We start from the raw sequence: 13,551 nt of genomic DNA on the forward strand, positions 1-13,551 counted from the left end.
GCCCACCGGAATGATCTAATAATATTTAATGACGCGATCAAGAAGATGTACAAGAATCTTTGAAATTTATCGATGGCGAACGCTAGAAATCAGATACTGTCACAGGCCAGTGCCGCGCCCGCGAGCAGCTCCATAAACTCAGGAATGATAAAAAGGTATAAGCAAAAGATGGCGTCGGCTCCTGGGTCCGGACCACACGGGGCTCGCTGGCTTGGACTTGGAGTAGACAAAACAATAACAACTGTCATCTAGTTACACCGGCTTCGCAAGCGTGGTGCGCCTTGTTATATAAACACGATCCCTTATCGTGAACTCTATGGACACCTTATATTAAAACCGGACGCTGTAACGAGTCCGGATGCTGCAACTGACATTGTTGCCAGGTACCAAGCATGCATGCACACAGCTACGCGAATGCTTACGGTACAGCCAAGCACGATTGCGTCGTATTACGTCAATCCCTACTAAATCGCTACGATAAGTATCCCTACCTCGGAGTACACGTCGTGAACTTCTTTGAGATCCTTCTGGAAGTGATTGTACGCACCCCTCAATTGAGTGCGTACTCTCTTGAGGGCACGATGGACGCTGTGTCTCTGGGGTGACTTTTTGAGGGCAGCGACAACAGGCGTACCACAGGGCTGCACCCAGGGTTCCATGACAATGGATTCAGTGTCGGCCGTATGTAGGCCGTAAGTCGGTGCCCCTGAGACAGCACTCAGACTTGAACTTAGGAAGAACGCTAGGCTCGTGAGAGTAGCCGTCTGTGCCAGTGAATCTGTAATCACAAAAGACAAAGAAATACGTTAGCAAGGATCAAAGAGGATATCGAGAAAAATTTTGACTGTTGGTGGTAAAATTAAAAAAAAAATTTATTATTATTATAACTAAACTCCTAGGGACTTTGATCTCTCGTCGGACTGTCCCAGTCAGCTGTGCATCCACATAAGCTACATACTGAGGTACCTACACTGCACGGTGCACCTACGCGTCAATTTTACAAGAGCCTAACTCTGCCCCCGCAATAGGAAATAGGTTGCAAATCGGAGAATCAGGATTTATTGTGCAATTAAGCGTCCTAGCTTATGGCCTCCTTCGGCGGTTCCTCGTTAGAGATCAAGCCGTGGCGTAGGCTTAAGGATTTTTGGTCCCGTAACAATATCCGTCTTATTTCTTTGTCGCGGCAGGCGGCCGACTCGATTCCTCTATCGAAGTCACGCATGGATCTTAAGGATGTTAAAGACTGCAGTGGGTCCGAATGGAATGTGAGTTGACATTGTCAAGTGTAATTCAGTCTGTGTTCGATAACGTTAATTATACCGTAAGACTCATCGTACATCCGCCAGTGAGGTAATAAAAGTACATTATGCATTCGCTAAGCACACATGAAGCGATCTGCTAAATGTTATTTATAAGTTAGATTTTTTGGTCTGAATTTAAAGTAAAAGGGTCATCGATATCGAAGTCTGCACGGTGTAACCATATCGCCTATGGAATCGGCAACTTCCGTTCGTGTAGAGCGAGAAAGTGATCTCGAAGTTTATCGCCTCCGTAGGCTCCTATCGGTCCTGTACGTTTCGCCGAGCGCTTACCGGTTTCCCACGTGGGCGTGGGGACCTTTATCGGCTTAGAAAGCGTTCCCCATAACTTTATGGGATCGCGCTTAATACGGGAAGCCAGTACGTCTCGACGGATTGTTACGCCGTGGGTGTGAGACTTCCCCCTCGTGGTCCATCGCGTCCGATCCCGGAGCGTTCGTGAAGCGATCGAAGCCGCGCCAGATATTTCAGTCTTGGATGTCGAGAGAGTTCCTGCCCTTTTTTACCTACCGGTAAGGACGAAGATTGTTGGTTTTGCAGTGGAGTAGATGCCCGGGGCGGCGCAACTTTCTGGGAAAGAGTCCGTGCTCGGCCACCAGGAGCGGTGATTGCGTGGTGATTAGCGGGCAGAGAGCGCTTAGGGGCCAGCCGAGCGAGCGCAAAATCATCAGGGATACGCGGTAGTGTGAGACCCGGGTCTGCCCCGACCGAGACCCGTTCGGCACGATAAAAGCCCGTAAATGCGCGTAAAGTGTATATACACTCCTGGGACCTTCTTCTGGGCTATCTTAAAACCTGACAGTGGTGTCGTGTTCCTGAGACACTGTAGCTACAACGCTTGAGGAGGATTCACGGACGGCGTTAGAGGTCGCACCAAGAGTCGCATTAGTGAACGTCGCGAAACCTCATAGGAAGAGAAACGTTATGTGTGGTTTGCCACGTTAATGCCCGCACGGACCCCAAGAACGGTGCAGAGGCGTAAAGAGCTTTCTCCTCCGTGAAGAAACGCATGGGATCCACCAGACAGGATCCGGCGCAATTACCGGATTCTTACTTCTCTGCCATTGGCGGATGACGAGGACTTGTCCCAAAAAGTCATATCCATTGTATCAGGAGAGTCGTTGATTTTCAGGCGAGTAAACGGCTACGGGTCCATTGACGCCAAATTCGGTTCTACGCTGCCGAACCCAATCGTCCGGTTCCCTGATGAGATTCGTGAAATTGGCGTAAAAAAATCGGCGGCTGTCGACGCCAATGGTCTGTGACGTCACGGATGCGCCAGACAGATTAGCGGGCGCAGGAAGATTTGCATTTTGTCTGGCGAGACTAGCGCATCGAATAGTCCCTGAAGGACCCCACCCATAAACTCCCGTAGAAGGTCTCAAATCATTCCCCATCATCCTCAGGTTATATCGGTACACGGAGAATTGAGTGCAGAGCACATAGGGGTTGTTCTAATCAATTCAACCCCATGGGTCGAAGGAATCGCGTTGCCCGTCCTTATCACGTACTGGCGCACACGCGTACACGCACACCTAATCGCCTTCTATTACGAAGATATGGATCACTGATGTCATACTGACGTCAACCATGGTTTATATCCAGAGGTGACAGCTTACCGCTGGTATGGGTGCAACCGTGATCGGACTTGACGTCCACCTCTCCACATTGCACCGGCAAGGAATGCACGTTCGATCGGCTACCATACGCTCAATGTCAACGGTTGTTACATTACGTTATCTGTTGCGGTTGAAATGCCGACAGAAGTCTGCACGTCTGTGCACACGTGTGTAAGGACAAGTAGAATTATGGGAAAAAGAAACGGACGTACGGGCCCGACCGAAAGCCAGTATCACACGAGTGGGCTAACTTATGAGTGATTCTGTGTATACGAACCGGGATAACGAAGAACGGCAATAGCAAGGGGGAAGCTTCGCGGTTAAATTTTTTCGCATAGGATGTACGAGAACCCAGAATTTCTTTAAGTTAACCAGAAAAAAACGTCGCTATGTGATTCATTGACGTTTCCTATTTCCGCGTGACGATTTCTACTATTGCGTGGCTGTGAATTTTAAAAAGTTTCTTCTTTGTGAATCAAGAGACACTGGGCGGGCCGACGTAGCGGGACATAAAGTAACTCGTGTACTGCGCCAGTCTCTTTACGACATTGTCACTTGAGAGACTCTCGTAAAGAGACATCAAAGAGTCTTCAGAAACTGTAGTACCACAGGTGGTACAGCCGGTGACTTGTGGCTTCACAATATTCTCGTATTGTTCGTAACGTGCCGTGAGTCCGTAGTAATGACGCGGAGTAGCAATAAACATGCTGACCATCCAGCTGGACCATTCGCAATTGCTGATACAGCATCCGTGATTTTTCGATAGTTAGCTTTCATGGTTTTGTATCATCAATTCGGTACAGGGTAAGGGGTAATGATGGTCGAAGGAAGTATTTTTGGAAATCAAAATCCTATTGTCATCCTCAAGGTAATTTAGTACGATATTCATACACTCTGCATGTACATAGGTTCTATGAGAGTACTTGACATATGTTGAAAAAGCTCAAGTGCTTTTCATCGTACTCGATAATGGGAAGCCGATCATTGAACCTGGCGGCGAACAATCGGAGTGAATCAAAGTTGTCCGTGGTCAGGCACGATCCCGGGCAATCCACCCACGAACGATATATATATATATATATATACACACACAGGATTATCCAGTTCAAATACTCGAGTCGCACACAGCTGTCTTTGAATGAAATTTTGTATGTGCACAGCTTACGAGTGATTTTAATAATTCTGACAGGTATTCTAAAAATTAAAAAAAAAATTCCAAAAAAAAAGATAAATTTCTTACATTTCTATTAGGCATACGAACAATTTCCTTGAATTTGTGAGATAAAAAAAAAAATTTCAAAATCATATTTCAAAGATTCTAGTCATCCTCCTGGTCCACAACCCAGTTTCCACGACTGCGACCAATGACTCAGATGCTAGGTTTACGATGAGTCTCGACTAGTGAAAGAGACCAGCGGCAGTAGATGATTTTTCAAGCGCCCTTTCTGCCTACCGTCACGGCGTCTAAGAAAGTCTTTTTTCAAAAGCCACGTATTTCTCGAAAGCGAGCGTTGCAACAGCATCCGTACCACAAGTGGCGGCCAGGAGCATACATCACGATGATATCTAAGAGGAATAATTATATCTGCAATAGCGGAGGAGGATAGACAAATCGATGGGCGTGTCGGCGCACCCATGAGTGGATCTAGACCCTTGAAAGTGTGATGTGGTATACCGTGTGATATTAAAAGAAAAATGTAATCAATTGAAGAAAAAGAAAAAAGAAAAAGAACCAACCGACTCAAGTAAAGATCGATTTATATCTGGAGTGAAAACGATCGTGACTGAGCTTGCAGGAAGCATCTGGGTGGGTTTTCATAGAAAGTAAACAGGTACCCGTTTACTATTGTCAGTATCATTTGTTAGTGTATATTCGTCGTTGTATCTTTGACTATGCATCGCTAAAGGTGCTATTGTTGTTTTACATTAGCGTAGGTACACGCGTGGCCCGACCGTATATCGCCATGAATGAACGCATCGCTCATTGTGCACGTGCCCCACGGTAAGAAAGCGGCAATCAGCGGGCAGGATGGATGACGTCGTCGGTTCGTGGCGGAAGATCGTGGATAAAATTGGTCTTGGTGAAACCGGTGCGAAATGGTACACGAACGCGTTGCGAATTTTGCAGCTCAATGAGAACGACAAAGGGCTCTACTATCCGTAGTTGTGACGATACGTGGTTCCACAGCCGGAGCATAATCTTTTGGCGACGCGGAATGAATGCACAGTGGATACCATAATGCCGTGCTGGTGGTATGTGGGCAGACGAAAAGTACTACGTGGAAATATGGGTACCTGCCTTTACCTCGGGCGCTATAATTGCACTGGTAGGTGGTGGAACGACGCATGGAGAACCGAGGAACTCGTAAAGCTCAAGTCACTACGGGCCGTGTAATTTAAACATTAACTCACTTTCTACTTGGACTCCTCGCGCGGTGAACCCTCGGAGTCCTCGCGACAAACCCAGACGAGGAAGGGAGGTTGGCACCGTGTGAATTCAGCCTAAGCCAGAGACGGCTGAGGTCCTGATGAAGTAAAGCGGGCGAGCGACAGATGAAAAATAAATAATTTGAATTACTCCGAGACGTGTCTCTCTATCAGAATATAGCCATGGGAAACGAGGAGTTAAGGCGATCCTCAAACTGTCGTATCGTCGAGTAGTTGAGATCGGCAAACAGCCAGCCAGCCGGTAGCCAGTGGAACCCGTCAGAACCAGACAGGAATATATGAAACTGAATTTATCTCGAGCCCGGTTTGCTCGAAGGCCCGAGACTTCGCTCAGGGAGTAAGTACGTAAGTAAGCACGATTAACAAATTGGCACAAAAAGTAACCCGCGGCCTCGGCGTTCGCTCGGTTACTATCCTGTATATGTGTACTCGCCTATATACTGCCCCGTGCCTTGTCGACTGTACTTTGTGTACCTTGTGCGAGGGTACAAGCAAACTTTGTCAATGCACGTTCACCTTAGTTTCATCGCCGGGAATAGAAGGTACATTATGCCTGATTCACAGTGACGCGATTTCAATACGAAATTGCCTAATGCTTTGAAAATCAATAACAAAGCTAATAAGTGGGGTCTGCAATGAAAAAAGATTTCTAAATCGTCGGAAATCCGCCCTGGGAAAACGCGTACAAGTAAAAGTAGAAGAATGAAAAAAATTAAAAAAAGCTACTCGTTCGCGTGTCATCGTTACGATTACGCGTATCAATGAGCGTTACTTTTTGTTTAACGACAGTGGACCGGGCTTGAATTAACGATCTCGTGGGCTTAATCTTTACGATCGTGACGACAACTAGACGCTTATGGGGACCGTGGCTTCGTAGGGCCCCTGGATTACACTGGATGCATTACCTTCTACGTCTTATAGGAGAATGTCGCAATGGACCGTTTGGATGCGTCATCTGTCACTCGTATGCATTTCTGGGCGGTAGGATAATATTTTCGTTTCATGGTACCCAGTGATACACGTAGTAAGATCGTATTGACCGAGTGACCTCAGCTGAACCCGAAACCACAGCCTCCCGACCACGGCGTTATAAACGTTTAATTTCCTTTTATTTCTCTAAATTTCTTCTACCGCTTTTCATTATTTCTCTATAATTATATTTCATCGGCAGACCACTGCCAGCTCGTGTGGATGCAACGCAAAATTATGGTGCAACCATCCCGGACCTTAGAAACCTTCCCAGTGAAAATTGAACTTGGCATCCAATGTCACCCGTAAGACGATACCTTCAAGACTTGCTCGGGTTCAACCGATCACGATGCAGTAACCTTTGACACGCTTCAGCGATAATGCCCATAGCCTGTCCACTAATCAATTGTAGTTTACGCGGCACCCGAGGAACTCCTAAGAACTTTCCCATACCTGATTTTCTCGTGAAAGCCTTACCACGTCGATCTGCCGGGATTCTCGCGTAACTCACGTTAGACACGAGTTTATGATTTTTCGTGAATTTTAAATATTTTTCTCTTTCTCATCCGAAACCAACAGAGCCCCGTTATTAAAATCGCGCAAGCACTCTAAATCGGTCAGGGCTCTCTCTTTCTTGGTCCTGCAGAAACTTGTAAAGGCTGGACTTTCGAAGGAGCGCCCGTTCCAGCACAGTGGTTTGCGGCAGCAGCTTCGTTCCGCGAGACTTGTCGGCAAGTCGGACCCACAGCAAAGAGAAGGTTTGCCTTAGCTGTTTGACTCCTCCCTCGCTGGTACCTTTCCGCCATCACCCTTGTGGAGCTCGAGGCAGAATACTTATTTCTTGGAGCTTTTGTCACGGCGCCGAGTGAAAAGGCCGTACGTGGAAGAGTGAGAGAGAAGGAAGTGAAAAAAAGTCAAGGTAAGAAATATAAGGTAGTACCAAGTGTATTGGCTAAAGGATCATTCTCAGAGAACGTCGAACGAATCCTCTATGAGAATTACGAAGGTGGGACCTTAAGGTAGTACACCTTTCCTGACAGGCCTGTCCACCTTCCCGGAGTCATCGTGCGGCACCTCGAGCTCGCACGGTTGTTTGATAAACTGGTTAAAGCCCGTCTCCGGATCTGTTTGCCTTCGCTTTGTAACTTTACTAGTGTTGTGACTCGCCACGAAGAGAAAAAAAAGGGTCCCCGATGGTCCCCAAGCAAACAGACCTTGTGTACCTGGGACCAACAACTCGGAGTCAACTATACCTACGAGAGTATCCCGTGCCCACGGGCCCTTCGAGCTCTCCAGTTGTTTTAGGTAATTATTCGATTCTAAATTTTGCCTCGTGAGTTCGTCGCGTCACGAGCCTCTGAGTCGGATGACTCGCGAGTCCGTGACTCGATTACCGTTCGCAGTCAATTTTCTTTTTCTTACTTATGGGCACCCGTGCCTCTCTCGCTGGAGGTTTTCGAAGGACCTGCGATCCCAGTCAGTGTCCGACATTATGCGGTAAGAAAAATATCCTGAATTTATAATAAAACTGATATATCAGGATCGCGCGGTCTCTGCCGATGTAAGCAAAGCGCTGTCTACTTAGCAGCCAGTTCCGAGACTGAAGCCAAATAAACACACAGGGCACCTAGAGGCCCGCGCACTGACTCAGTTATCGCTTAGTCACTCGTTTACCGATTTCTATATAAAAAAAAGGGATTGCTGATTGACGGGACCTGGGATATTACCGAACACTAACACTTTCCCAGTCATTAAGACTTTTGTGAAAGACTGTCATTGTTCGTCATTCTAATTGTAAATACTGACCGTGATATAAACACAAGAGCGGTACTGATAAGGGATATCGAATTTTGAAAATAATCTATACATAATTAATACGTCAAAATATCTCGTTCTACAGTCCACGTGATATACTTTACTACGTTTTATTTACTTACTTTGTTTTTTCTCGTTGCAAAACAACTTTACCGCTGTCAATTTATTTGTCGATACGAAAAATTGTCTTCGGATATTAATTCGCACTTCCGATCGATAACTGGTAAGAAAGACAAGCCTCGCTCAAGTCGTATATTTTTAGAGTATGATGACTTTATCGCGATTCCAAAGAGCTTGATAAACGTTTTGCATTGTTCCGCAGTAATTGTCGGCTCGTCCCTTATCAACCGATAAGGAACTCACCGACGCGTGCCCTTCGAGAATCTTATTGCGAAGACGCTTAATTGCCATCCGGTTCGTCGCGATTGATCAAACAGCCGAACGAGCTGCGTGTTAAATTCGGATAAGCCAACAAATCATTTTCTCTTATAAACGTGCGGTCGTCCCAGTGATTTAATTACACGGCAATAACAACTTTTCAAAATGAGATAAAGCCAGAGACCGTACCGATAAAGAAACTGTCACACACACGTCTTCCTATCGGTGCAGCAGTGCCGAGTCTAAAACCAGTCTGATATCCCACCGTTAATATAATTGACTTATCCTCCATTAAATCTCTGTCATTAGTAGAACAAATACGGCTGTGAAAATCCCTCGAATTTCCTCAATAAAACAAAACACTATATAAACCGACGTAGAATCGCGATATAAATAAGCCGCTGTTAGCTATGTCGTTAAATAATTAAATTATATTATTATATAAAATAGAATTCAGCAATGTACACACACCGCCTTAGTGTGGCGAGGGCGAACGCTCCAGCCACCAGCAGCTCGAAGATCATCTCTTCCTCTTCCTCCTGTAGGAGAGTCTTCGGCTTCTCCCAGCGACGAAAATGCCTCACGTAATCGCATCCACTCTCGCACAATGCGTTTAAACTCACAGTATACTTTTGGATTTATTACCGAACAAAAGTCTTGGTCGACTGTATGAAAATTATTGAGAAAACGAAAAAAAAAAAAAAGAAAAAGACCCAGAGCTACGACAAACGTCACTCCGTTATATCGTAATCACGTGTGGGTGCTCCGTATAAACACACCGTGCAACAGTCACGTTTCGAACATTTTCGTATCTTCTAAAAATTTCCGCACAACGGAATCGTATCCGGTGTCGAATCCATACCGCGAACAATACTATGTTATTCCGCGTCTCGTAAGGGCATCTACTGGCTTTATACCTGCTACCGGTACTGTTGAACTTCCCACTGTCAGTCTTCCCGACGGCCAAACGACAATTCGTATTTTCAATCGAAAATATGTCGTCGTGTCCCCGTTTACCCAGTGACATTCGAAACGCCACGTACGTACGAGTGCGGAAGAGTTCTTTTGAGCCCGACCAAACGCGGTTGACCATTCGGCTTGCCGATCTCGTGGTGACTGAGAGGGTCTCGCACGACTCCCAGTTACTCACTTGGTAGACTCACTACTCACTCGCTGGTTCGCTCGACTAGCTCTGTCGCTCTGTCGCTCAGTCGCTCTGTCGCTCACTCGCCGCTTCGAATACCACCTCTTTCTCTCGGGAATCACTGCCCCTCCCCCCACTCGGCGTACACCCTCGTACGTTAGATAGAGGGGGGGACATACACACACTGGACCCTCCGGGCCACGCGATTTCATTACACCTATCATTAACTGACGCGTCTGTTGTGTTGCATGACTATGCCTAGGTACTTATTTACCTGTGCCTCGTGGATTCGAAGACTCAAAGGATACGCGACACTCGGATGCCTGATGGCGGCGCTGCAATCTCATTTGCTTGGAAAATCGAAGAAAATTGGCCGATGGCAAAAGACTGGAGCTTTATTTGTTTTCACGAATATGGAGCCGCTAGGGATAAATAAACCTTGTTCGGATAGTGTAAATATGCTAGGTTATTAATTGCAACTGGTCCTTGAGTATCGTTAGGAGTACTAATTTTTTTTCCCTGTCCTCTTACTCCCGTATTTTTTTTTTGTATTAAACCGATAGCGTCATAGTGCTAGAGTGTCGTGAACGGAAAAATGCTTTTTCTTCGGAGAGTTTCGGGGAAATTAGGGCTATTGTGAAAAATACGGTGACAGCCGATATAGACGTAGAAAGGAGTTTGTGACGTCAGAATAGAATTGTTATCTTGATGACAGTAGATTCGAAATTTCGTCACTATGACGTGATACAGTCACGGTATAGATAATCGACTGTAGATCGAACTAGGAATATTTGAAACTAATTAACACTGAACGTCGATCTCAAATTTAATCAACTATCCAGGGTACATTAGCTTTTGTATGTTTTAACATAGTCATTTGCTATCTTAACCTTCAAACTAAGAAAATCCATCCTAGATCAGTAACCGAAATAAAAAATCTTCTTATCACAAGATAAGAGTACCCGTTGTTTGATCGAGCTGCGTTACGCGAAATTACGCCATCTGAGTGAACAAGGACAGTTTATAGATCACTAGAGAGAAGATGGCGTACGTAGGAGTGAGAGCATTTTTTTTTAATGTCGTCGACGTCACTGATAACAGCCTGTGATAAAACGTCTGATAGGAGGCCAATAATCCGTCGGCAATGTTGATGTCACAAGAAGACATGGCTTACTCAGAGTTGATAATTCCAGCGTCATGATTAATTAACGCCAATGGCCAAAGACAACCAAAGGCATGTAGAAATCTATCCAGGGGATTTGTGCAATTAGTAACGTATTACGTATACCTAAACATAAATACGTACCGGCAGTCAACTATCTATACTATAAGCATCTAATCTGCAAGTTGGTATCATTGGCGAAAATGTTGATCGACTTATGCAAAAACTAGCTTAATCGTCTCAAAAAGACGTTGGCACACACGTCTACTAATTTACCTATTTCGGGATTAAATTATAACATTATAATACGTCACAAATTAAATAATTGCCAAATGGACCTCTATGTACCAAAAGCCTATAAAATTTAATTTAATGACGATCAGCGCGAACGGCAGCCCAAACTGACCTTTGGTCTTCGCAACGACAGTTTTGCCGTACTTGCCAAAAAGCACTAGGTCAATTAAAGTCTTCCACGTAATTAATTCATTTCCACTCTTGATATTCAATAAATTATTAATTCCACCACTGATTATCGATTACACTTCTATAAATTTAATAACCATAACGAAATTACTGTCGTGTTGATTTCATCAATGAACATCCTGATTACGTATTCCTTATGTTGAATTTCCCGATTACGATTATCAATATATCGATGCTTTCGATTAATTTTAGGAACCATCACCGAATCTTGAGCGAGCAACCATGACGGGTTGTATACCCATATGATCATGTGCATTGTCGATAAGATTTAACGTGATTAAAAATACACTCTGGGCTTTCCCCCTTTACAATGACCTTGTTACGTAACGTTAATTCATTCCATCAGTCAGGTATGCACCAATAGGATAACTTTATACAGGACAATTACGAAGTTTTTCCCAACGACTCATCTCCTTCGGGAAACTGAACAATTTTTTCCGTCACGCTCGGCTAACCCTACGTTCAAAAAGATTCAAAGGATCTAGTAGATATACGTACTTGTACGGTCTGTGATTTAGCATACGGAGTTGATTCACTTTTGTTTTTAAATTAACAACACAGAATAGATGCGGATGACGTAAGAATAATTCTCACAATATATCTCAATCTTATCGGGTTACAAAGTTATTCTCCGCAAGGACCCTCTATAACCGATCTTTGTTTAATGATGACGAATAACATTAGGTATTGCATCACTATCAACAATAATCAATATCGCGATAATATTGATACCGGTAGTCTGATATGTATGTATTGGCACACTATAGGCGCCGTCATAATGATTCATGCCTGATAGCCAAGTACCGACCAATGAGTGCCGATGAATTTTGTTTAATCACATTCCCGTCTGGGCACGTACCTACATGCGTGTTGCGATTGTGTATCGTTTGATCCGTTGCACGTGTAATCCGATCTCGATCGACAGAGATCAAAGGGTAGCGAGGGTGAGAAATAAAATTTTTTCTACAATAATATTTTTGATTTGTTATGTATAAAGTGGAGCAAAACCGGATGGAATAATAATTGAGATTAATTTGATACGGGATCAAGTCAGGGCCGGCGAGCGTTGAACGATAAGTATTCTTTGTTGAGACGAGAAAATTGGAAAAAGTAGATAACCATTTTATTTATCTGTACACGAGCTTATACGATTCTGCAATCGAGTCCAAGTGCAGCTATTTATCTGGCACGTTGGGAGATAAGAGTGCAATGGCTGCAGAGGAAATGATATTGCGTCAGTGTATACATTACGAGAAAAAGAAAATTGAGACTCATCAGGATTATTTACTTTCGTGACAGATCCTTAAAAAAAATTTCCTGCCACCACTTTTGATATAGATCAACTTGTCAGGGTTTGAAAATGATCGAGGTTCAATGATCGAGATTAACCTTTGACCTATGTTACCCCTGGCTTAATTTAAGATAAGGAAAGTCTGTAGAAAGTAAATTTGTTGATTGGTTAAAAATTTTGTCCAAAAAAAAGTATTGCTCAAATTTTTTTAGGGTTTCACGAATTTTTCGAATTTCACTTTTTTCTTACCTATTCGCATTCTCCGTCGATTATAATCCAATTTGGATACTCTTGTTTTTCGATGAACTTGCAAAATATAAATTACACGCCACAGGAATCAGGTCAGTCGGACGTTATTGGGTCTCCCGTCAGACACTCCACTCCGACTAGTATAAGGACACTCTCACCGTATCGGATTAATGAATGACTAGACTAGAGTGGAACTATGAATGAACCCCGCATGGCACAAGAGTACTATATAACCGTGCACGTTGTGGGCGTCCTGCGGCCTCACAGCCAATCATATGATGTCTTTGCCATGACTTATACACTGTGAAGTGGCGGCGCTTACCGATGATGCGTGCCGACAATTTTTCTCGGAACTTCACTTACGCTGAGACTGAAAGAGGAACGCCCGGAAAGACGCCACGCGTTGCGTTTCTGATATCGCGTACGTAACCGCATGTTATACGCACGTTTGTCCATGTAAACACAACATTAGCTTCGTTGCGTGTAAAGACGCCTGTAAAGTGATACAAAAAAAAAATATAAAGATCAAAAATCAAATCCGTATATAACATCACGAATCTAGTGTGAATAGACCAAAGATGATTTTTTATTAATTTTTGGAAATTTTAATTAAAAATTTTTTTTACCCGAAAATTTCATAAACGTAAATTACAGATTTTTAAGTATTTTTTATG

At 44.2% G+C, this 13,551-nt stretch overlaps 1 protein-coding gene across 3 annotated transcripts in view; it reads right to left on the reverse strand.

Annotated features, from left to right (window-relative positions):
- Positions 1-13,093, reverse strand: part of LOC107274441 — a 16,064-nt gene extending 2,971 nt beyond the window's left edge. Inside the window, exons 1-3 of one of the 3 annotated variants that reach the window (XM_025091697.1) lie at positions 9,020-9,872; positions 5,351-5,463; positions 492-778 (exon numbers count right to left, since the gene is read on the reverse strand). In XM_025091697.1, coding sequence (XP_024947465.1) covers positions 492-659 — 168 coding nt within the window. In that variant the 5' untranslated portion in view covers positions 660-778; positions 5,351-5,463; positions 9,020-9,872. Of the gene's footprint in view, positions 1-491; positions 779-5,350; positions 5,464-9,017; positions 9,880-12,877 lie in introns of those variants that run through there. The other 2 variants (XM_015753592.2, XM_015753591.2) reach the window with 2 other exon arrangements.
- Positions 13,094-13,551: the final 458 nt, after the last annotated feature.

Source organism: Cephus cinctus, unplaced genomic scaffold (assembly GCF_000341935.2).
Source record: "Cephus cinctus unplaced genomic scaffold, Ccin1 Ccin1_scaffold3086, whole genome shotgun sequence".
Classification (NCBI taxonomy): Eukaryota; Metazoa; Arthropoda; class Insecta; order Hymenoptera; family Cephidae; genus Cephus; species Cephus cinctus.